This window comes from Eleginops maclovinus, chromosome 12 (genome assembly GCF_036324505.1).
Source record: "Eleginops maclovinus isolate JMC-PN-2008 ecotype Puerto Natales chromosome 12, JC_Emac_rtc_rv5, whole genome shotgun sequence".
In the NCBI taxonomy this organism is placed as follows: Eukaryota; Metazoa; Chordata; class Actinopteri; order Perciformes; family Eleginopidae; genus Eleginops; species Eleginops maclovinus.
The window spans coordinates 12,774,098-12,790,257 of record NC_086360.1 but is presented as its reverse complement, the minus strand read 5'-3'; the positions used below and the strand labels follow the sequence as shown (position 1 = coordinate 12,790,257).

Below are 16,160 nucleotides of genomic sequence, written 5' to 3'. Positions count from 1 at the left end.
TCTTAATGCATACCTCTTCCCTTAATAACTTTCTTCAGAAACAGATCATGAAAGAAATGTTATTCACTCTCTCTGAACTCGGTAAACAACATCAATTTCTTGTCGGGCCTCTCCACTTTTTACAAGATCCGCATACATACAACATTGGTCATCAGAGGGAACAGAGTCTGCTATCTCTGCCCTTCAACTGTGTGATATGTTCCAATTAAAACCCAACCCAGTCTCACTTCCCTATTAGATTATCTCCTTTTCATAAAACCACCTCGGCCTGGCAGGTTCAAAGCCAACCGTAGCTGTGTAATTAAAACCGGGGCTTCTTAATCAAAGCTTATTTTTGTCCTCTTCCTTCCTTTAGGTTGCTGCTTTACTCCTCTCATTTCTTTTCATCCAACACCGTTATATCACTCTTTCTCTCCATCATTCCGACACAGAAGGTAAAATAAGGTTTAGGTAATGGATCATTGGAGACCTGAGCCCCAACCTCAGCAGGACTACGTCATGGAGACTCAAGCTGTCGGGACGAGAGTATGATGAAGTTAAGCGAAAAGAAAGAGGGCTGAGCATTCATCATCAGGTCCTGTGCAAACTACCCTGCACCCGGATGTGCTCACCTTTCTGCACATATTTGAGGAGAATGTGGGACAAAGAAAACAGTAGGGGATAAAAGACAGAAAAGGACTGATGTTCAACATAAAAAAAAAGTAAAGAAAAGCGTGATTGTGGATAAGGAGAAAACAGTATGGATGAATGAGTGCTGATTCAGCCATCAGTGGCTTGATGAGGCGATGTGTTCGTTGGATGGAAGGGTGGAGGAGAAGGACAGAGGATAGACTTACATCGAATCAATGATGTTAGTCTATAGACATGAAGACTGGGGTAAAAGATGACCAGGTTCCCCATAAAAAGTTGACTTGGATGACACTCAACTGAAATAAAAAATAATATTTTACAAAAAATAAGTAAGATGAATCAGGAGGCTTGATTCTTTCTCTGACGGGGAATGAATTAAAGTCAAACTAAAGGAAAGTGAAAACTACTGAAATCACGTAGTTAAAGTCTTGCTGTAAACAATCAGTGAGTACAGTTGAGGTGCATTATGTTTAAGGTGCATTTATTTTGGGTTAAAATGAGTTAAGAGTAACATTATCATAATAAATCTAGCAGTTTTTGGCCCTTATAGTTGAGGGTCCCAGGCAGTGCCTACCTGGCCTAATGGTTTAGTCTGCCATTTATGTTTTTACACAAACTTTGTGACAGATAATATACATTTAAAACGGGACAAAGAGTGACTGCTTTGTAATGGATTTGTGTTTTTAAATTTAGCAATATTGCTTTGAAAAGTAACTGTCGTTTTCAGATAAATAGGATGGAGTAAAATGTATATTATTTCACTCCGAAATGTAGGGAAGTAAAGTATGAAGCAGTATAAAGTACAATTACTTCAGTTAAGTGTATTACTTGATCTAATTCCTCCAACTGTTTCAATATTCAATGGCTGAAAACTTTGTCACAGATAATATATTAATGCAAACCTTCACACATTGATAACAAACAATACCAACAAATGGACACATTTTTCTGTATTTCATAATAGTTTCAATCTATAAAGGCTATTTCATTTTTTTGTTTTGTTTTAAGAAGTGAAGAGAACATCCAGCTTCAGAATAAACATTCAAAAGTACCTTGTACTAGCGTCCCAGTGATGATGCCAAAGAAGCAGCGCAGCAGCCTAATGATCTCCTTTTCACACTCTGCTGTGCATGCATTCATCCTCTCAAATCTGAACACCTGGACCACAGCACCAAAAAGTATGAAAAACTGACAAAAAATAGGCAAAATATGGAAGACTTGCCAGATGTAACAAGACAAACTCTACAAAAACTATGATGCTCTATGTTCAGTCAGTAAATTGGACCGTTTAGATAACACTCTAAAGCTCCTTTTTCAACCAGGGTCCCAGTTAGCTCACAGGTGATGTCCACTCCCTTCTCCTCCTCTTCCTCCTCTTCTTCTTCTCTCCTCTTTCACTTGTCTCCTCTACACTTGTATCTGTGGAGGAGGTGAACTGAATCTCATGATTTGTCCTGAAGCTCCGGTCACAGTCGTTTCATATGACCGACTCTAAAAAACCACAACACGCAACACTGACACCCATTGATGCTCCTCCTGTTTCAGCCTTCATTAGCACTGCATGGTCACAAGGACAAGTTCATGTCACTTTCTCCAATAAACTAAAGTCATACAGACAGAAGCAGAAGCTGTGAAATATTTCGCAGTTCAGTGATGAAACTTAATCTCACTTCCCTTCCAGTCTCCTTTGTTTCTCATCCATATCTAATCTGACTAATATTACACTTTTCATATTACATTTATTCATAATGCTCCTCTTCCGTCTCTCATTTCCCACCCATTGAATTTGGATTCAATGAGGAATCTGTGAATTGCATTAAGGCGTTATATCAGGAACCTATGGCAAGGATCAAAATAAGTGGTAGCTTGACAAAACGTTTCAGTCTGGCAAGGGGGACAAGACAGGGGTGCAGCCTCTCTCCAAGTCTATTCGCGTTATTTATCGAACCACTAGTCCAAATGATTAGGCAGGAGGAAAGAGTTAAAGGGGTGAAAATAGGAGGGGAGGAACATAAAATACGATTATTCGCGGATGATATATTGATATTTCTAAAGCAACCCAACGAAAGCTTCCCAAACCTCATCAGGTTACTAGAGAATTATGGAAAATATTCGGGTTACAAAATTAATGTCACAAAGCACAGATCTTGTCAATAAACTACTCCCCGTCCCAAGATATAAAAGATACATATACACTCAATTGGAATGCTAAATCAATAAAATACTTGGGAGTAAATATCACGAAAGGAATAGACAAGCTATATGATGCAAATTACACTAAAATAAATCAAGAAATTGGAAGAGACTTGGAGAGATGGTCAGCTATTGTGCTGTTAGATCGAACTTAGAAAGAGACTTTTGTTTTGAAAAGAAAATAAACTTTTATTTTGAAACCGGAAGTAGTTCTCATGCCAGGAAGAGCGGAGTCATTGAAGCACAGGTAGTGTGTGAGTGTTTGCGAGGCACATGTTGACTGCTGAAGGATGGGAGCTTAACTAACTGGCCATTTCCAGGGATGCTACTGGTAGGATCATGTTTTGATGTTTTATCTGTAGATCTTTTGAATGTTAATTTCGATTGTTAAAGTGAGTTTAAGTGCTTTAGTTAGTGTCATTTATATCTGACTGTGGTGTGCTAATGTTAGCTTGTAATGACACACTAGTGCAAATATGGGAGAAATGTTTGTTTGGTGAAACCATAGACTGTATATACAGTCTATGGGTGAAACAGTGAATGTAATGAGAGGCAGTTTTATGAAAATGCTGTATTTTGTGTTTTGTTTTCTTGTAAAGGTTTTCAACCTATCTATAAAAGACGTATTCGAACTGATGACTTAGTAAAATAAATGAAAGAAGAACGAAGAAACCGTCTGAGTTGTGTCCATTTTACCCTGTTGATGGCCAAGGCCTTTTTCAAGTTTGGGCAGAAGTTAAGAATCCCCCGATAACTTGACAGCTATTATTTTGGACTTCAGCTCAAGAATAGAGATAATTAAGATCAATGTCCTACTGAGACTCTTATACTTGTTTCAGTCTCTGCCAGTAACGATCCCACCAAAGCAGTTTATGGAATGGGATAGGTGGATATCGAGGTTTATATGGGGAGGAAAGAAACCTAGGACCAGGTACAAAACTCTGCAGCTCCCTAAAGACAAAGGAGGTTTGGCTTTGCCAAGCCTCGAGGAGTATTTCTATGCCGCACAAATCAGACCCTTGATATACTGGTGCAACAATGAGTATTTCTCAAGATGGAAAAGTATAGAAATAGGGCAGATGAACGCCGAAGTACGAAACTTGATAGCAAATAAAGGAAAATTAGGTAACCAATTAGACGTAATAACCAAAACTACACTTGAAATATGGAATACTGTTGTTGAAAAGTATAAACTGGAGAAAGAAAGAAAGATTTTGAGTTGGTTTGCGTTTGACGATAGGTTTATACCCGGGATAAATGATGAAGGGTTTAAACAATGGGCGAGAAAAGGGATCACAGCAATATGTACAATGGTTGAACAGGTTAAGCTGCAGAGTTTTGAGAAGTTGAGGGGTAGATTTTGATTAGATAAATACGAACAATATCGCTACCTGCAAATAAAGGATTATTATGAGAAGGAGATAAAAACTGACACTGATAATGAAGTTGTTGAGGTATTTCGGAGAGCTTATGAAGGTAAAAAATGCAGAGTAATCTCAGTCCTATAGAAGTTTGATGTCATGCAGAAAGTCTTCCTCTCTTTATATCAAAGAAAAATGGGGAAAGGAATTGAAAGAACAAATTACTGAGGAAGAGTGGTTTAATATTTGTAAAACGCAGTGCACGTCCACTAGCTCCAGGATCTAGAGGGAATTTAACTGGAAGAATATGGTCAGATTTTTTATAACTCCAAAGATTAGGAAAGGAGTGGTGTCTATTCAACAACCATGCTGGAGAGCATGTGGTCACATTGATGCTGACCATACACACATATTCTGGTCCTGCCAAAAGTTAAAAGGATACTGGGACAAACTATGGAGGGATTTACAAAAAACAATAGGATATGAGATACCAAAAACGTGTAAAATACTCTACTTGGGGAATTTAACACAAGACATAGCCTAATACAAAGAGAGGATGAGTATCTTGTTAAAGTGCTGCTATCAGCCAGTAAGAAAACGATTACGAGAATGTGGTACAAAGTAGACCCACCGACTGAGGAGCAGTGGATGTGCAGTGTGGAAGAGATTTTTGTAATGGAGAAAATCACACATAAACTGAGACTACAAGAGGCACAATTTGAGGACAAATACGAAAAATGGACGGATTATAGAGGACGAGAAGAGGACACCACCATTGCCACTGGACAATAAGGGACATTGATTTAAGGATTGTTTAAATACGTATGTACGATGTTCCCTGAAACTGTAATTGTTGAAAGAAAAATTAATAAAAAATAAGTAAAAAACAAAACAAAACATTTTTGCAAGCTAGCCGCGGGGTCAGAACTGATTTTAGAAATACTCGTACAAATGCAAGCAGTCCGCTTTTTCCCACCAGCCAGATGTCCCTTTAGATTTGTCCTTTAAGATCTGTTATGATCCACTACATTCCCAATCTGAGTCCAACCATGGACTGCACTCTGTCCATGTCATTCCCCCCTTTTTCTTGCAGTATTTCCTTTAATCTCTCTCCTGTTACTGTCCAAAAAGGCATGAAAGGCCACCAAAAAACTATTGAGATCACATTAACACAAGATTCTGACCCTAAAAAATCAAAATCATCCTTACAAGAAATTAAAAAAAACATGAGAGGTATGTAGTTTAAGGAATTAAAAACGTTAAGGTAAAAACAGTGAGGACATAACCTCTGTATTCTCAGCTTTGAACATTAAGTCAGGAATGTAACTGATTACTTGATTATAAGAACATTTATTAGAGAATAAGAGCCCTGTAAGGACTGACCCAAAGACTTCTTCTTCTGTTATAAACACCAGCAACCTCCCTGCCTATTTCGTTCTCCATAAACCCTCAGCTGTATTGCTTCATGTCCAGCAGTCTTTCACCCTGAGCTCGCCGTCTCCAGCTGTCCACGTCTGAATTGAACCACAGCCACAGCCTCTCTCTGCACATATCTACAAATCTCCCTCTCTGTGCTGCTATTTTTAGCTGCTGTCCATTACCGAGGTGAGGGCTTGCCCACAGATAATACTGAGTCTCTCTTCCCTCGGCACCACTGAGATGAAATAGATCCCATCACAGCCCCGCTTTTCTTTCTCTCTCTGTAACAGTTTCTTTTTACCCACTGAGCTCCTGTTTCACAGAAATAGCTCTTCAATGCTTTTGCAACCAAAGACATAAAAAAGACCTGAAGGATAATCCCAATCCAGTAAAGGTTGATTCTACTGTATGTGCTGTGAACACAGGATATATACTGTAGCGTATTTATACCACTACTTGATGATGATACAGGTTTACAAGGACATAGGTGACATTCAAGAACTAAAAAATGACCTTAAAGCAAAGCAAGTGATGAATCTGTACAAAACATACCAGGAACAACAACGCCTGAACATTTTTTTCCCGATACAAATCTAATGGAATCAGCTTGCCTCAGCATTTACAGCTGGTTAAAAGTCCTTCAAACTTTCAAAAACACAAACAGTTGTTTCTTGTTTGCCGGTTCTCCGGGGATGCTAAAGTGTAAAGTTTCCTGGTAAACCTGCAAAGAAAGACACAACAGCACTAAGCGAAGTGCTGCTCTATGGAGCCAAAGGAGAAGAGAAGAGGAGACACCTACCGTATACAAAGTGTGTGTGTGTGTGTGTGTGTGTGTGTGTGTGTGTGTGTGTGTGTGTGTGTGTGTGTGTGTGTGTGTGTGTGTGTGTGTGTGTGTGTGTGTGTGTGTGGGGGGGGGGGGGTCAAGAGGATTGCGTGATAAGAGCAGGTCTTATAGGACAGGATCTCGCTCTCACATTTCAGTGACCTGCTAGAATACCATTACATGGTACATGAGGCTGAGCTGGCCCCGGGTCTTGAAGATGACTCACAATCACACATCCATCTCATTTGATTTATTTAAAACTCTCCGGAGCCTGAGGTCGTTTTTTTCAGTTGTATGGCCTTTATTAGATATTAGATCTTTTTCTCAACACAATATCGGCTCTAAGGAGGTCAGGAGGAGAATAGAGGATCGACCAGGACAAGAGGAGGCAGGGATGAAAGCAAAAAGTAGCTATCCACATAACGAGGTAGAGAGGGAAAGAGAAGGCAATTCATTGGGAATGACAAGGGGCTATAGTGAAGGCAAGAAAGATGCAGGGGAGAAGAGAAGTAGGAATCAAAGGAAAGGAAAAGGCAAGGATGGGAATAGAGAGAGAATAAATGACAAGGGGGACATTGAAGGACAGGAGAGGGGTCATAGATTAATAGGAAGAAATAGGGAAGGTGACAAGGGTAGTACCATGAAAGAAAACAGAAGCCAAGAGAGAAGTATTGGAGGACACAAAAAAGAGAAGTGAAGGAATAGAGGGGGAAGGAAACACTATGAAGAAGCAGGAAAAGAAATGTGTTGATTATGAAGGACAGGAAACTAGAGAGGAGGAAACAAGGAGTTAGTGAAGGAGAAAAGGAAGCAAGGAAGAACAAGAAAAGTAGAAAAGAAGGAGGTCATGAATCACAGAAGGAAAAAGGAAAGGCCTTTAGAACTTCTGAAGTGATGAAACCAGCTGACTCAACATCTTTTTTTAATATGTTTTAACCACAACTAAAACTGTAAGCTGTTTTGTGTCATTAATAAAAATATGAGAAGAGGATGAAATCAAAGTAAATGATAACTGCGACCTCTAAGGAATGAACTAAGACTTTCAACCAGCATGTAACAACGCTGAGAGCTTTGTAGATAGATCCTCCTTTGGTTTAAAAACTCTTCACATGCCTCCCTTCTGGCAAAACATTAATTGTGCACGATTACAGCTGGACCACTGGGTGGAGCACTGAGACTCCATGTACAAACAAGGACTGGACTTATATTCAGGAAGGTAAGGGAAACATTCAGGAAGGTACAATTTGTCCTTCTCTATGTTTCCTGCCCAAACTATGTAAATGTATTGTATATGTGTGCATGTTAGAGGCAGAAATAGATAGGCAGGATAGAACAGGCACAGAGGATTAGAATAGGACCTCAGAATATTAATAGTGAACCGAAGTTGAAGCGACATTTGATAAATGAGCGTATGTGGCTAAATGATCCCTGGGTACTTGACTCTGAGGTCACCTGCCCGGCACAATGAGTGAGTCGGGCCCACAGGGACCTGACGGGCCAACTGATGTCCATACAATCAATTCAGCAATCAATTCAAACACAGTTAGTCACACTTGTTGTGCATTCAGCACAATAGTAAGTACCAACAACACATCACTCCCCCTCCCGCTCACCTTTGTCCTGTGGCTGTGTGCTGGCGATGATCCATTTAACCAGGCAGCACTTCATCAGAGCTTTTCGAGAGAAACGCGGCTTCTGCCACTTCCCAGAATCCTTCCCTCGGCCCGGCGCAGGCTCCACGCCATTGGCATCTCCCAGGAGGCTGCCGTCGACCACCTTGCCATCTGACTGCAGCACAGGAGAGGAGGGGGGAGGGAAGGGAGAGCATTCAGGTCGATATGGAAATGAAAAAAACATGGCTGAAATCTTTAAATAAAACAGGAGATTATACGTGTGCCTGGAAAATATGATCTTTAAATGTTACAGGAACATTTAAAGAGGTTCCACAATAGTTCAGTTCAGCACATCTTCAGCACACGTTTTTGGGTTCTCTTAAAAAGTGACCTCTTTCAAATGACCTGCAGCTACTTTAAGTCATGATAACAATTGATAAGATCTTAATTTAAGTGTTGTCTGTTTTGGATTTCATTTATATGAGATCTAATGTATAGCAAACTCTAAATATGCAATATTACGGATTATTTAATTGATGCAACTGAGAATAATGATTACATTGGATCAATTTTCTGGTGTCGTGATGTGTGTGTAATGTTTTACTTATCCTCATTATTTTATCACTATTTAATTAAAATAAATAATAAAAATGAAAGTTATCAGCCAACATAGTTTTCAATTACTGTGTCAATTTTTTTCAGGGACAACCCGTTGGAAGCTCAGAACAATCCACTTACACTAAACTGTTACGGGAAAAGAGTGAACATCTTTTGTTTACTGTTAGAAAGATATTATTAACAAAGTGATCAGTAAAACTTTTTTCTTCAGCAGCCTAAACAATATAACCTTGACAAGACATCAAGGTGGAGGTGAGGTTACTTTAATATTTCTGAGATAGATACACCTTGAATGAACTTCCCTTCAGGCTTAATTTCAGATGGAATTTGTCTTCCTGTTCATTTTCATATTCAGATCCAATTTATCAATGAGACTCTTACTATGCAGGACTTATCACTCTGCAGCTCATTCATATTCACCATCTATCCTCTTTCATCAGTGGACATAAACTTCACTTCACGTTTTTTATGCTCCAATATATCTTTCAGTTTTTGCTGCTTCATAATTTGGAATCCTCGCTTATTCATCTACAGAAAAAACACTGATTTGATCTGATATGATCTGATTTAGCCTGAATGTCTTTTCCTAATTCTCAAGAAGCTGCCTTGCAACACACACACACACACACACACACACACACACACACACACACACACACACACACACACACACACACACACACACACACACACACACACACACAAACACACACACACACACACACACACACACACACACACACACACACACACACACACACACTGTGGGGAGGAAGATGAAAGACGTGGAAACAGAACAAACAGTAGCTCTGTTTACTTTCTGGCGAGGAGAAGGAAAGCAAAGGATGACAGTGGGTGAAGAGAGGGAGAAAGGGAGGTATATGGTAAGACGGAGCACACACACACACACACACACATACACACACACACACACACACACACACACACACACACACACACACACACACACACAACTATTTGATCCCATCGGAAAGAAAGAGCCAAAGAAATGTGGGGAGGTCTACTCGTGCTCCTGAAAGAACAAGTCAATTAGCATAATGAAAACTGGCCTATCTGAGAAGAAGAGCAAAGGACGGCCAGAGGACGGAGGAATGGAGGATGGGAAGATGTAGATATGAAAGCACTTTGCTGGAGAATACATTCACATGACTATTTCTGTGTGTCTTCCACATGACGGATAAAAAGGGCAAAATTGGAGAGAAGAAGAAGTAGGAAGACTACAGGGAGTGAACATCTCCATAGCTGCACACAAAGTCAAACTCATAACGTAATGACAGCACACTGAAATGGAAAGAAGTTGACAGAAACACTTTCCATCATAACAACATCTATTTATTCTCAGATCAACAGCGGCACACAGGGAGGAGTAATATGGTAAAAGGCTCAGCTGTGACTCGCTTCTTTGGAGGAGTAAATTAGATATGTAGCATTGTTTTCAAATGTGGCTTTTCAAGGGAAGTCACAAATTGGAAAGAGGAGGACAAGAGACAGAGAGATGCAGACAGACACAGTGTAAACACAAGACGACTCAGAGCTGATTATTAATGGTCCACTGGACACACAGGAATATTCACAGTCATAAGGCTCGCACACAGACATACACACACAGACACCGACACAGACACAGACACACACACACACACACACACACACACACACACACACACACACACACACACACACACACACACACACACACACACACACACACACACACACACACACACACACTCACTTTGAACTAGTACTTTTATCTTATGTTCCTTCTTAACGCTTCAGCTAGCTCTGTCCTGGGGCAGCACTTCCCTCGTAATGCACACACACACACACACACACACACACACACACACACACACACACACACACACACACACACACACACACACACACACACACACACACACACACACACAATGCTCAAAGCAAACACAGAGCAGCGATGCGTTGCACATCGCTATGCTCTGCCATAAATTATTAAAAATCAGTCGCTGTATTGTTGGTTCAGTGAATGTTGGTTTACATGAAGTGTAAACTGGCTTCCTTACATGAAAGGTCTTTTCACTGCTGGTCCACTGTGGCCAACAGAGAGAAGATCTGGACAAATAAAAATACAGTAAAAAAAGAAAAAATGTCAAAAACAAAAGTAAAGACATAGAAAACATTTAAAAAGACATCGTAAAAGTGTTGATACATGCAGCTTTAATTACTGTTAGCAATAATTGATTTTCTGTCTTTACACTGTACTCATAATAATGTAAACTATTTATTGTCTTCTTGTTTTTACTAGGGAATGGGATGGACAATGGGAACGTCTCATTTCTTTCGCTGCGGGTTGAGAAGGAAGAGGAAGAGTGATTGAAAGGGTACAGAGAGCGAAAGATTGAGTCTGGAAATGTCACATTAGCGGATGGGAGTTTCCATTAATAAGTTAAGTGTGATTAACATTCACCAGGCCACAGCAGAGTCACAGCATCTTCTGCCAACATGTCCCAGCTCACACATACTAAAACCGAGCAGCAGAGGTTCATTTGTTCAGCCTGACTGCTTCCTCAAGGTCAAAATGTGCTAGAACACGTCACTACATGGGGGAATCCAGGAGATAACGAGGATGAATAAATGATCCTCTGAAGCAGTTACAATAACCTTTCTTTTGAGAGATAACAAGTCACTATCAACTCTGTCCACAATAAATCTAAAACTGAGTTGGTTTTCTGGTTATTAGGGCTAAGTACTGAACATAAATAATTAAATTAAACAACAAAATCACTCCTTTATTCCTTGATTCCTATCTGACAATCCAGTTCTTCACTTTGAAATATAAACCGCTTACAGTGATTATACACAGCTTTTGTAATACGTTTGCTAATGTTTTGTCCGAATAATTACTTTAGGCAAGGAAGTGAACGATTGTGGTGATTATTTAAAAAAGGGATTTAAAAAGCGTCTTCATGGCATGACCCAGTCCAACGTCCATCTTTTTTCTAACCTACATCTATCCATTGACCTCGACCTCTTTCTCAGCAGACTTTGTGCCTCTATCAACAACATAACAATCTTTGTCATTTGCTTGAGACTGACGATTAGTCATTGTTCTGTTATAGGCCACTTGAATATAATGATTCATGCTGTTGTTTCTCTTGGGAAGACTGTCTTTATTACATAGTTCCATGGGTATTTGAAAGACAACAAAACTAATGATTATCAAGTTTTCAGGCCAACAGCCACTCTTTGCTGAGAGTTGGTGGTCTACGCATTGAAAGAGGAGACTACTCAACTCGGCAGTTTTATCTGAAATTAGATTTATATTTTATACTCATGAGGAAATTTGAAGAGCAGATATATAAAAGAAACCATGGGAAGACCACACAGCATCCACATGATGAGAACTCACAACAGACACTTAAAAGCCCGAGCGCACAGACTATAAATACACCAAGACCCGGAAGAACACACAGAAACACATAAAAACACACTTTCCTTTACATCTGTCACACATAGAACAGCCTCCCACATACCCATGCTGCTGTGCAGTGATACCGCAAGCAGAGGTTCAAAAGCAACTCAGAACTGGCAACCAAACAGAGCCAACAAACCCTGGTTCAATAAGGTGCAAAATGTATCGTTTGCTAAACCCCTACCCTGGACATTGACTGTCCAATCACAGCTTAGCAACCATCATTAGGCACAGCAGTTGTGTTGAGCTCTGGATTCTTTACCTGTTAAAGCAGTTTGCATGTAGCTGTAGCACGAGGGACTTATATTTGAAGAAGGGTTGCGGAGGGCCGTGTCTTTTTTAGCAGTTTCAAAAACACAAGAAGTGTAACATTGTGATGTCTGCTTTAAAGAGAGAGTGGGATTTGGCAAACAAGCCTTACTGTTGCAGATTGCAAACAACTGATAACTCCTCCACTTAATTCCCCTTTATAAGACTGCGGTTACTAGTCTCCAGGTGAGGAAGTTTTGATACCTTTAAGGACCCGCTCAGAGGATTCTTACCACAACACTACTTTAGGAGCAACAACGATTAGTGACCGTCTGGTATTATCGTCAGTTTTAAAAGCATGTTGGACATTAAATGTGGCCTTCAGGTAAAATAAAAACATCAAGCCCCTGTCTTGAACCAGCGTTTGGTTTGTTTGATCTGAGCTACTGTAGAAACATGGCAGTGCATGATGGCACTCTGTTGGTCCTGCTCCCTATAAGAAGGGTTCATTCTAAGGTAACAACCAACAACAATGCTTAGTTCATACACTAAACACAGAGTTACGTTTGTATTGAATATAATAATATATTATATTTCTGCTAAAAGATTCCCCATAAAGCCTACACACTGGACCTTTAACACATGGTACAATCAGCAAGAGGGAATGCCATCCCAAAAATGCATTCCCATTGTTGACTATTAAAGCAAGCTAAATAGTTATTTATTAATACATATTTTGTACTTTTATATTAAACATCTTTCTGGAACAGGGCCCAAGGTACACATACTGCGAGGTAGTTGCTCCTTAGTTTCACCTTTCAAAACATTACAGGTATTCTGCCATTGTTGTTGTTTCTGGTGCATGCTCTTACACAAAGCAACAGTAGGCATGAATTAATTGAGGGGATGATGTCATTGTTTTGTCCAATGCTCAGCTTTACATGTCCACACTGATAGACCGAAGTACCCGGATTTGTTACTGTTTCAGTGATCTTAAACTCAGTTTGAATGTGGAAGAGAAAAGAATCTCATTTTTTAAAGAGAAATGTCTACAGTTGCTTTTGCATTATTAGCTGATAGTTACACATTTTTAATTTGCGCTTTGCTCCCTGTAACCCCTTTATTTTCAGTGTCTATTTATTGTTTAAAACTCTTCCAATAAAACCTAATAAACTTTCATTTATTTAACCTTTAATATAAACAGTTACTGACTGTCTACATCTCCTCATTACTTTCAATTTATCTCAGTCACCCTCCTTTCTCTCCATAATGTCACCTGTCACCATGCTACTCTCAAGGTGGAGCAGAAAAGCCAACTGGGATTTAAACATAGGGGAGGTAGAGTCAGCCTGTGTGAGTGTGAGGAAGAGTGTGTATTTTTGTTTGCACAGGCTATGTAGAGAAATGATACAACTAGGTGGGAGGAGGAGGAGGAGGAGTGTGTTGACAATGACTGACAGCACAAAGGGAAAAAGATACAGTAAAAACCTCAAACACAAACCCCACCACTCGGGATTTCCTGCTGAGGAACCCAGAGCCAGAAATCTCTAAGCGGCGCGAGAACGATACAGGAATCATTCGGAGCTGGCTCATTTTGTAGGCATTGTGTGCTGACATCTAACTTGGATAAGATTAGTTCTATGGTACGATGGAATAAAGTCATACGTACAGATATAAAATGATTGGCAGCACACTAAAAGGAACACACTGTATTATTATTATTTTTATTTTTTAAAGATAGCTTATATAAAGGAATGGAGATTCCTCTTTTTTTTACACAAATAGATAGACTGGTCATTTCAAGGCTTCTTTTATACAGCATGATGTACAATTTGTAGATGATGCTCCCTTATTTAGACCAGCATACTCGTCTTTAGAGGGATGCTTTTACAATCAAGCAGTTTGAGTATTGTGTTTTATTCCTTCACCTTAACCAAGAAGCTTTTTCTAACCAAAGGACAACACCTGAACTAACTCTAGCCAAGAGAGATCTCTTTCTATTTAAATTATGTCTCTTGTTAACTAAACTGTTACACAAGGAAAAACGTTCTGTTTTGTAATGCCATTTGTCTTACTAAATAAATATTAACAACGAAAACAGAAAACAGAATGCAACCAAAGCAAAAAATCATTTGAGTCACTCAACAACAGAAAAATATCTTCACAGATGGTAGTTAGAGTGCCAAGCAAATTAACTTTTGGGAATGTTATACCTTCTGTTTCCAATTAAATAGAAAAAAGTCAAACTGTGGCATGCACAGAGAGTTAAAAAAAAAAAGGCTACATTATACTGCATGTTCTTATTACATGGTTGTTCAAAGTGTGTATCTTTACATGAAGCCTGCTGCAAGAAAATATGCGAGGTTGATGCTGATGGCTAAGAGCTGATACTATTTGTGTCCTGACTGCTTAAGCCTCTCAGTATGGCTGTCAGTGTGAATCAGTGTGACTGTGGGAGGACGGCACATCCATATGGACCGCATGCTGTTCATGGGTGTGTGTGTGTGTGTGTGTGTGTGTGTGTGTGTGTGTGTGTGTGTGTGTGTGTGTAAGAGTATTATATCGATGTTTGAGCCTTCACAAAGAATTAATACTCTAGGGAGGACACGTAGACACATACACACAGCCTAGCGCTTTCCTCTCTTTCCTCTTTGTGTAGGTCAATCAACACAATATAGACACTGTGTATGAACCTAACAGTATAAATTGATCAGTAATTGATATTTTACATCATCTCACCGCATTTTCCCCCTTGGTCGATAATAATTTGCCTGGCTCAGTACAATCATGTCGACCATACTGTATTTGTTTGTACGTGTGATTCTTCATGCGCAACATCTTACATAGCTGAAGAAAAACCATTCTGAATGTGGACCATTCACCATTTAAAAGGTAATTTATGATGATTTTTAAATCCCAAATTCTAAAAAAGTGAAACTATGGTAAGAAAAAGGTTTCAGGATAAAATGTTTCCTCAGATTTTGGTGTTTGAAACATCCCTGTTCCCACTTTGAAAGGATAAAGTTACCGGACCTTTTAAATTATTTATCAAGTCTATATCTACCGATCCCTCTACCTATTGAACAGGTGGGGCCCTCAGACACTTTATCAGATACACCACAATGCACTGAATTTGTGTGTATGTGACTGAATGTGTGTGTGTAGCCGTCAGCCTGTCTGGTGTCCTGTACTGATCTGTTTGCAGCCTGACTGTGTGACTGCTTTGACTGATGCCCGGCGCTGTGGAAAAATGCAGCGTCAGGCTCTTAAAGGAAGGTCCACCATGAAATAGTTATTATCTCTTCTATGCCAACTGTGTGCTGGACAGAATCGAATCCCTTGCAGTAGAACCAATAACTGAACACTTACTAAAAATGACCATATGAGACTTCATACCAAAATAAATAATATGTAGGATAACATAAATCAGATTTTATAAATAGAGAATATTCTAAAATTGACATTTTGAACAAACAGTAATTATTTTGCAAAACATCAAATATGTGTCAAAAGCTAAAACATCAGGCACCCAGACGCCTCACAGTGTGATCTAACTCAAACTCCTGCAAGTCAAGAGAAAGGGAGGGGCAAGAGAAAAAATAAATGTTGCTGTGTTCAACCACTTATACTTATATCTACTTATGTCTGCTGATACTCTTGTTACCATTTACATACAAGGAAAGGAAAGAAAGGCAGTTTAGGTAACAGGTTTTCTTTTGCTCTTTTGTGATATTATACTGATTTATTTCAATTTGTTTTTATTTATTTAAATCTGGACT

The 16,160-nt window shown here is 39.4% G+C and overlaps 1 protein-coding gene across 1 annotated transcript in view; it reads right to left on the bottom strand.

Annotated features, from left to right (window-relative positions):
• kcnip3b (Kv channel interacting protein 3b, calsenilin) overlaps positions 1 to 16,160 on the bottom strand; it is a 32,231-nt gene that overhangs the window by 14,459 nt on the left and 1,612 nt on the right. The window contains exon 2 of the mRNA XM_063898381.1: positions 8,040 to 8,214. Coding sequence (XP_063754451.1) covers positions 8,040 to 8,214 — 175 coding nt within the window. The remainder of the gene's footprint in view (positions 1 to 8,039; positions 8,215 to 16,160) is intronic.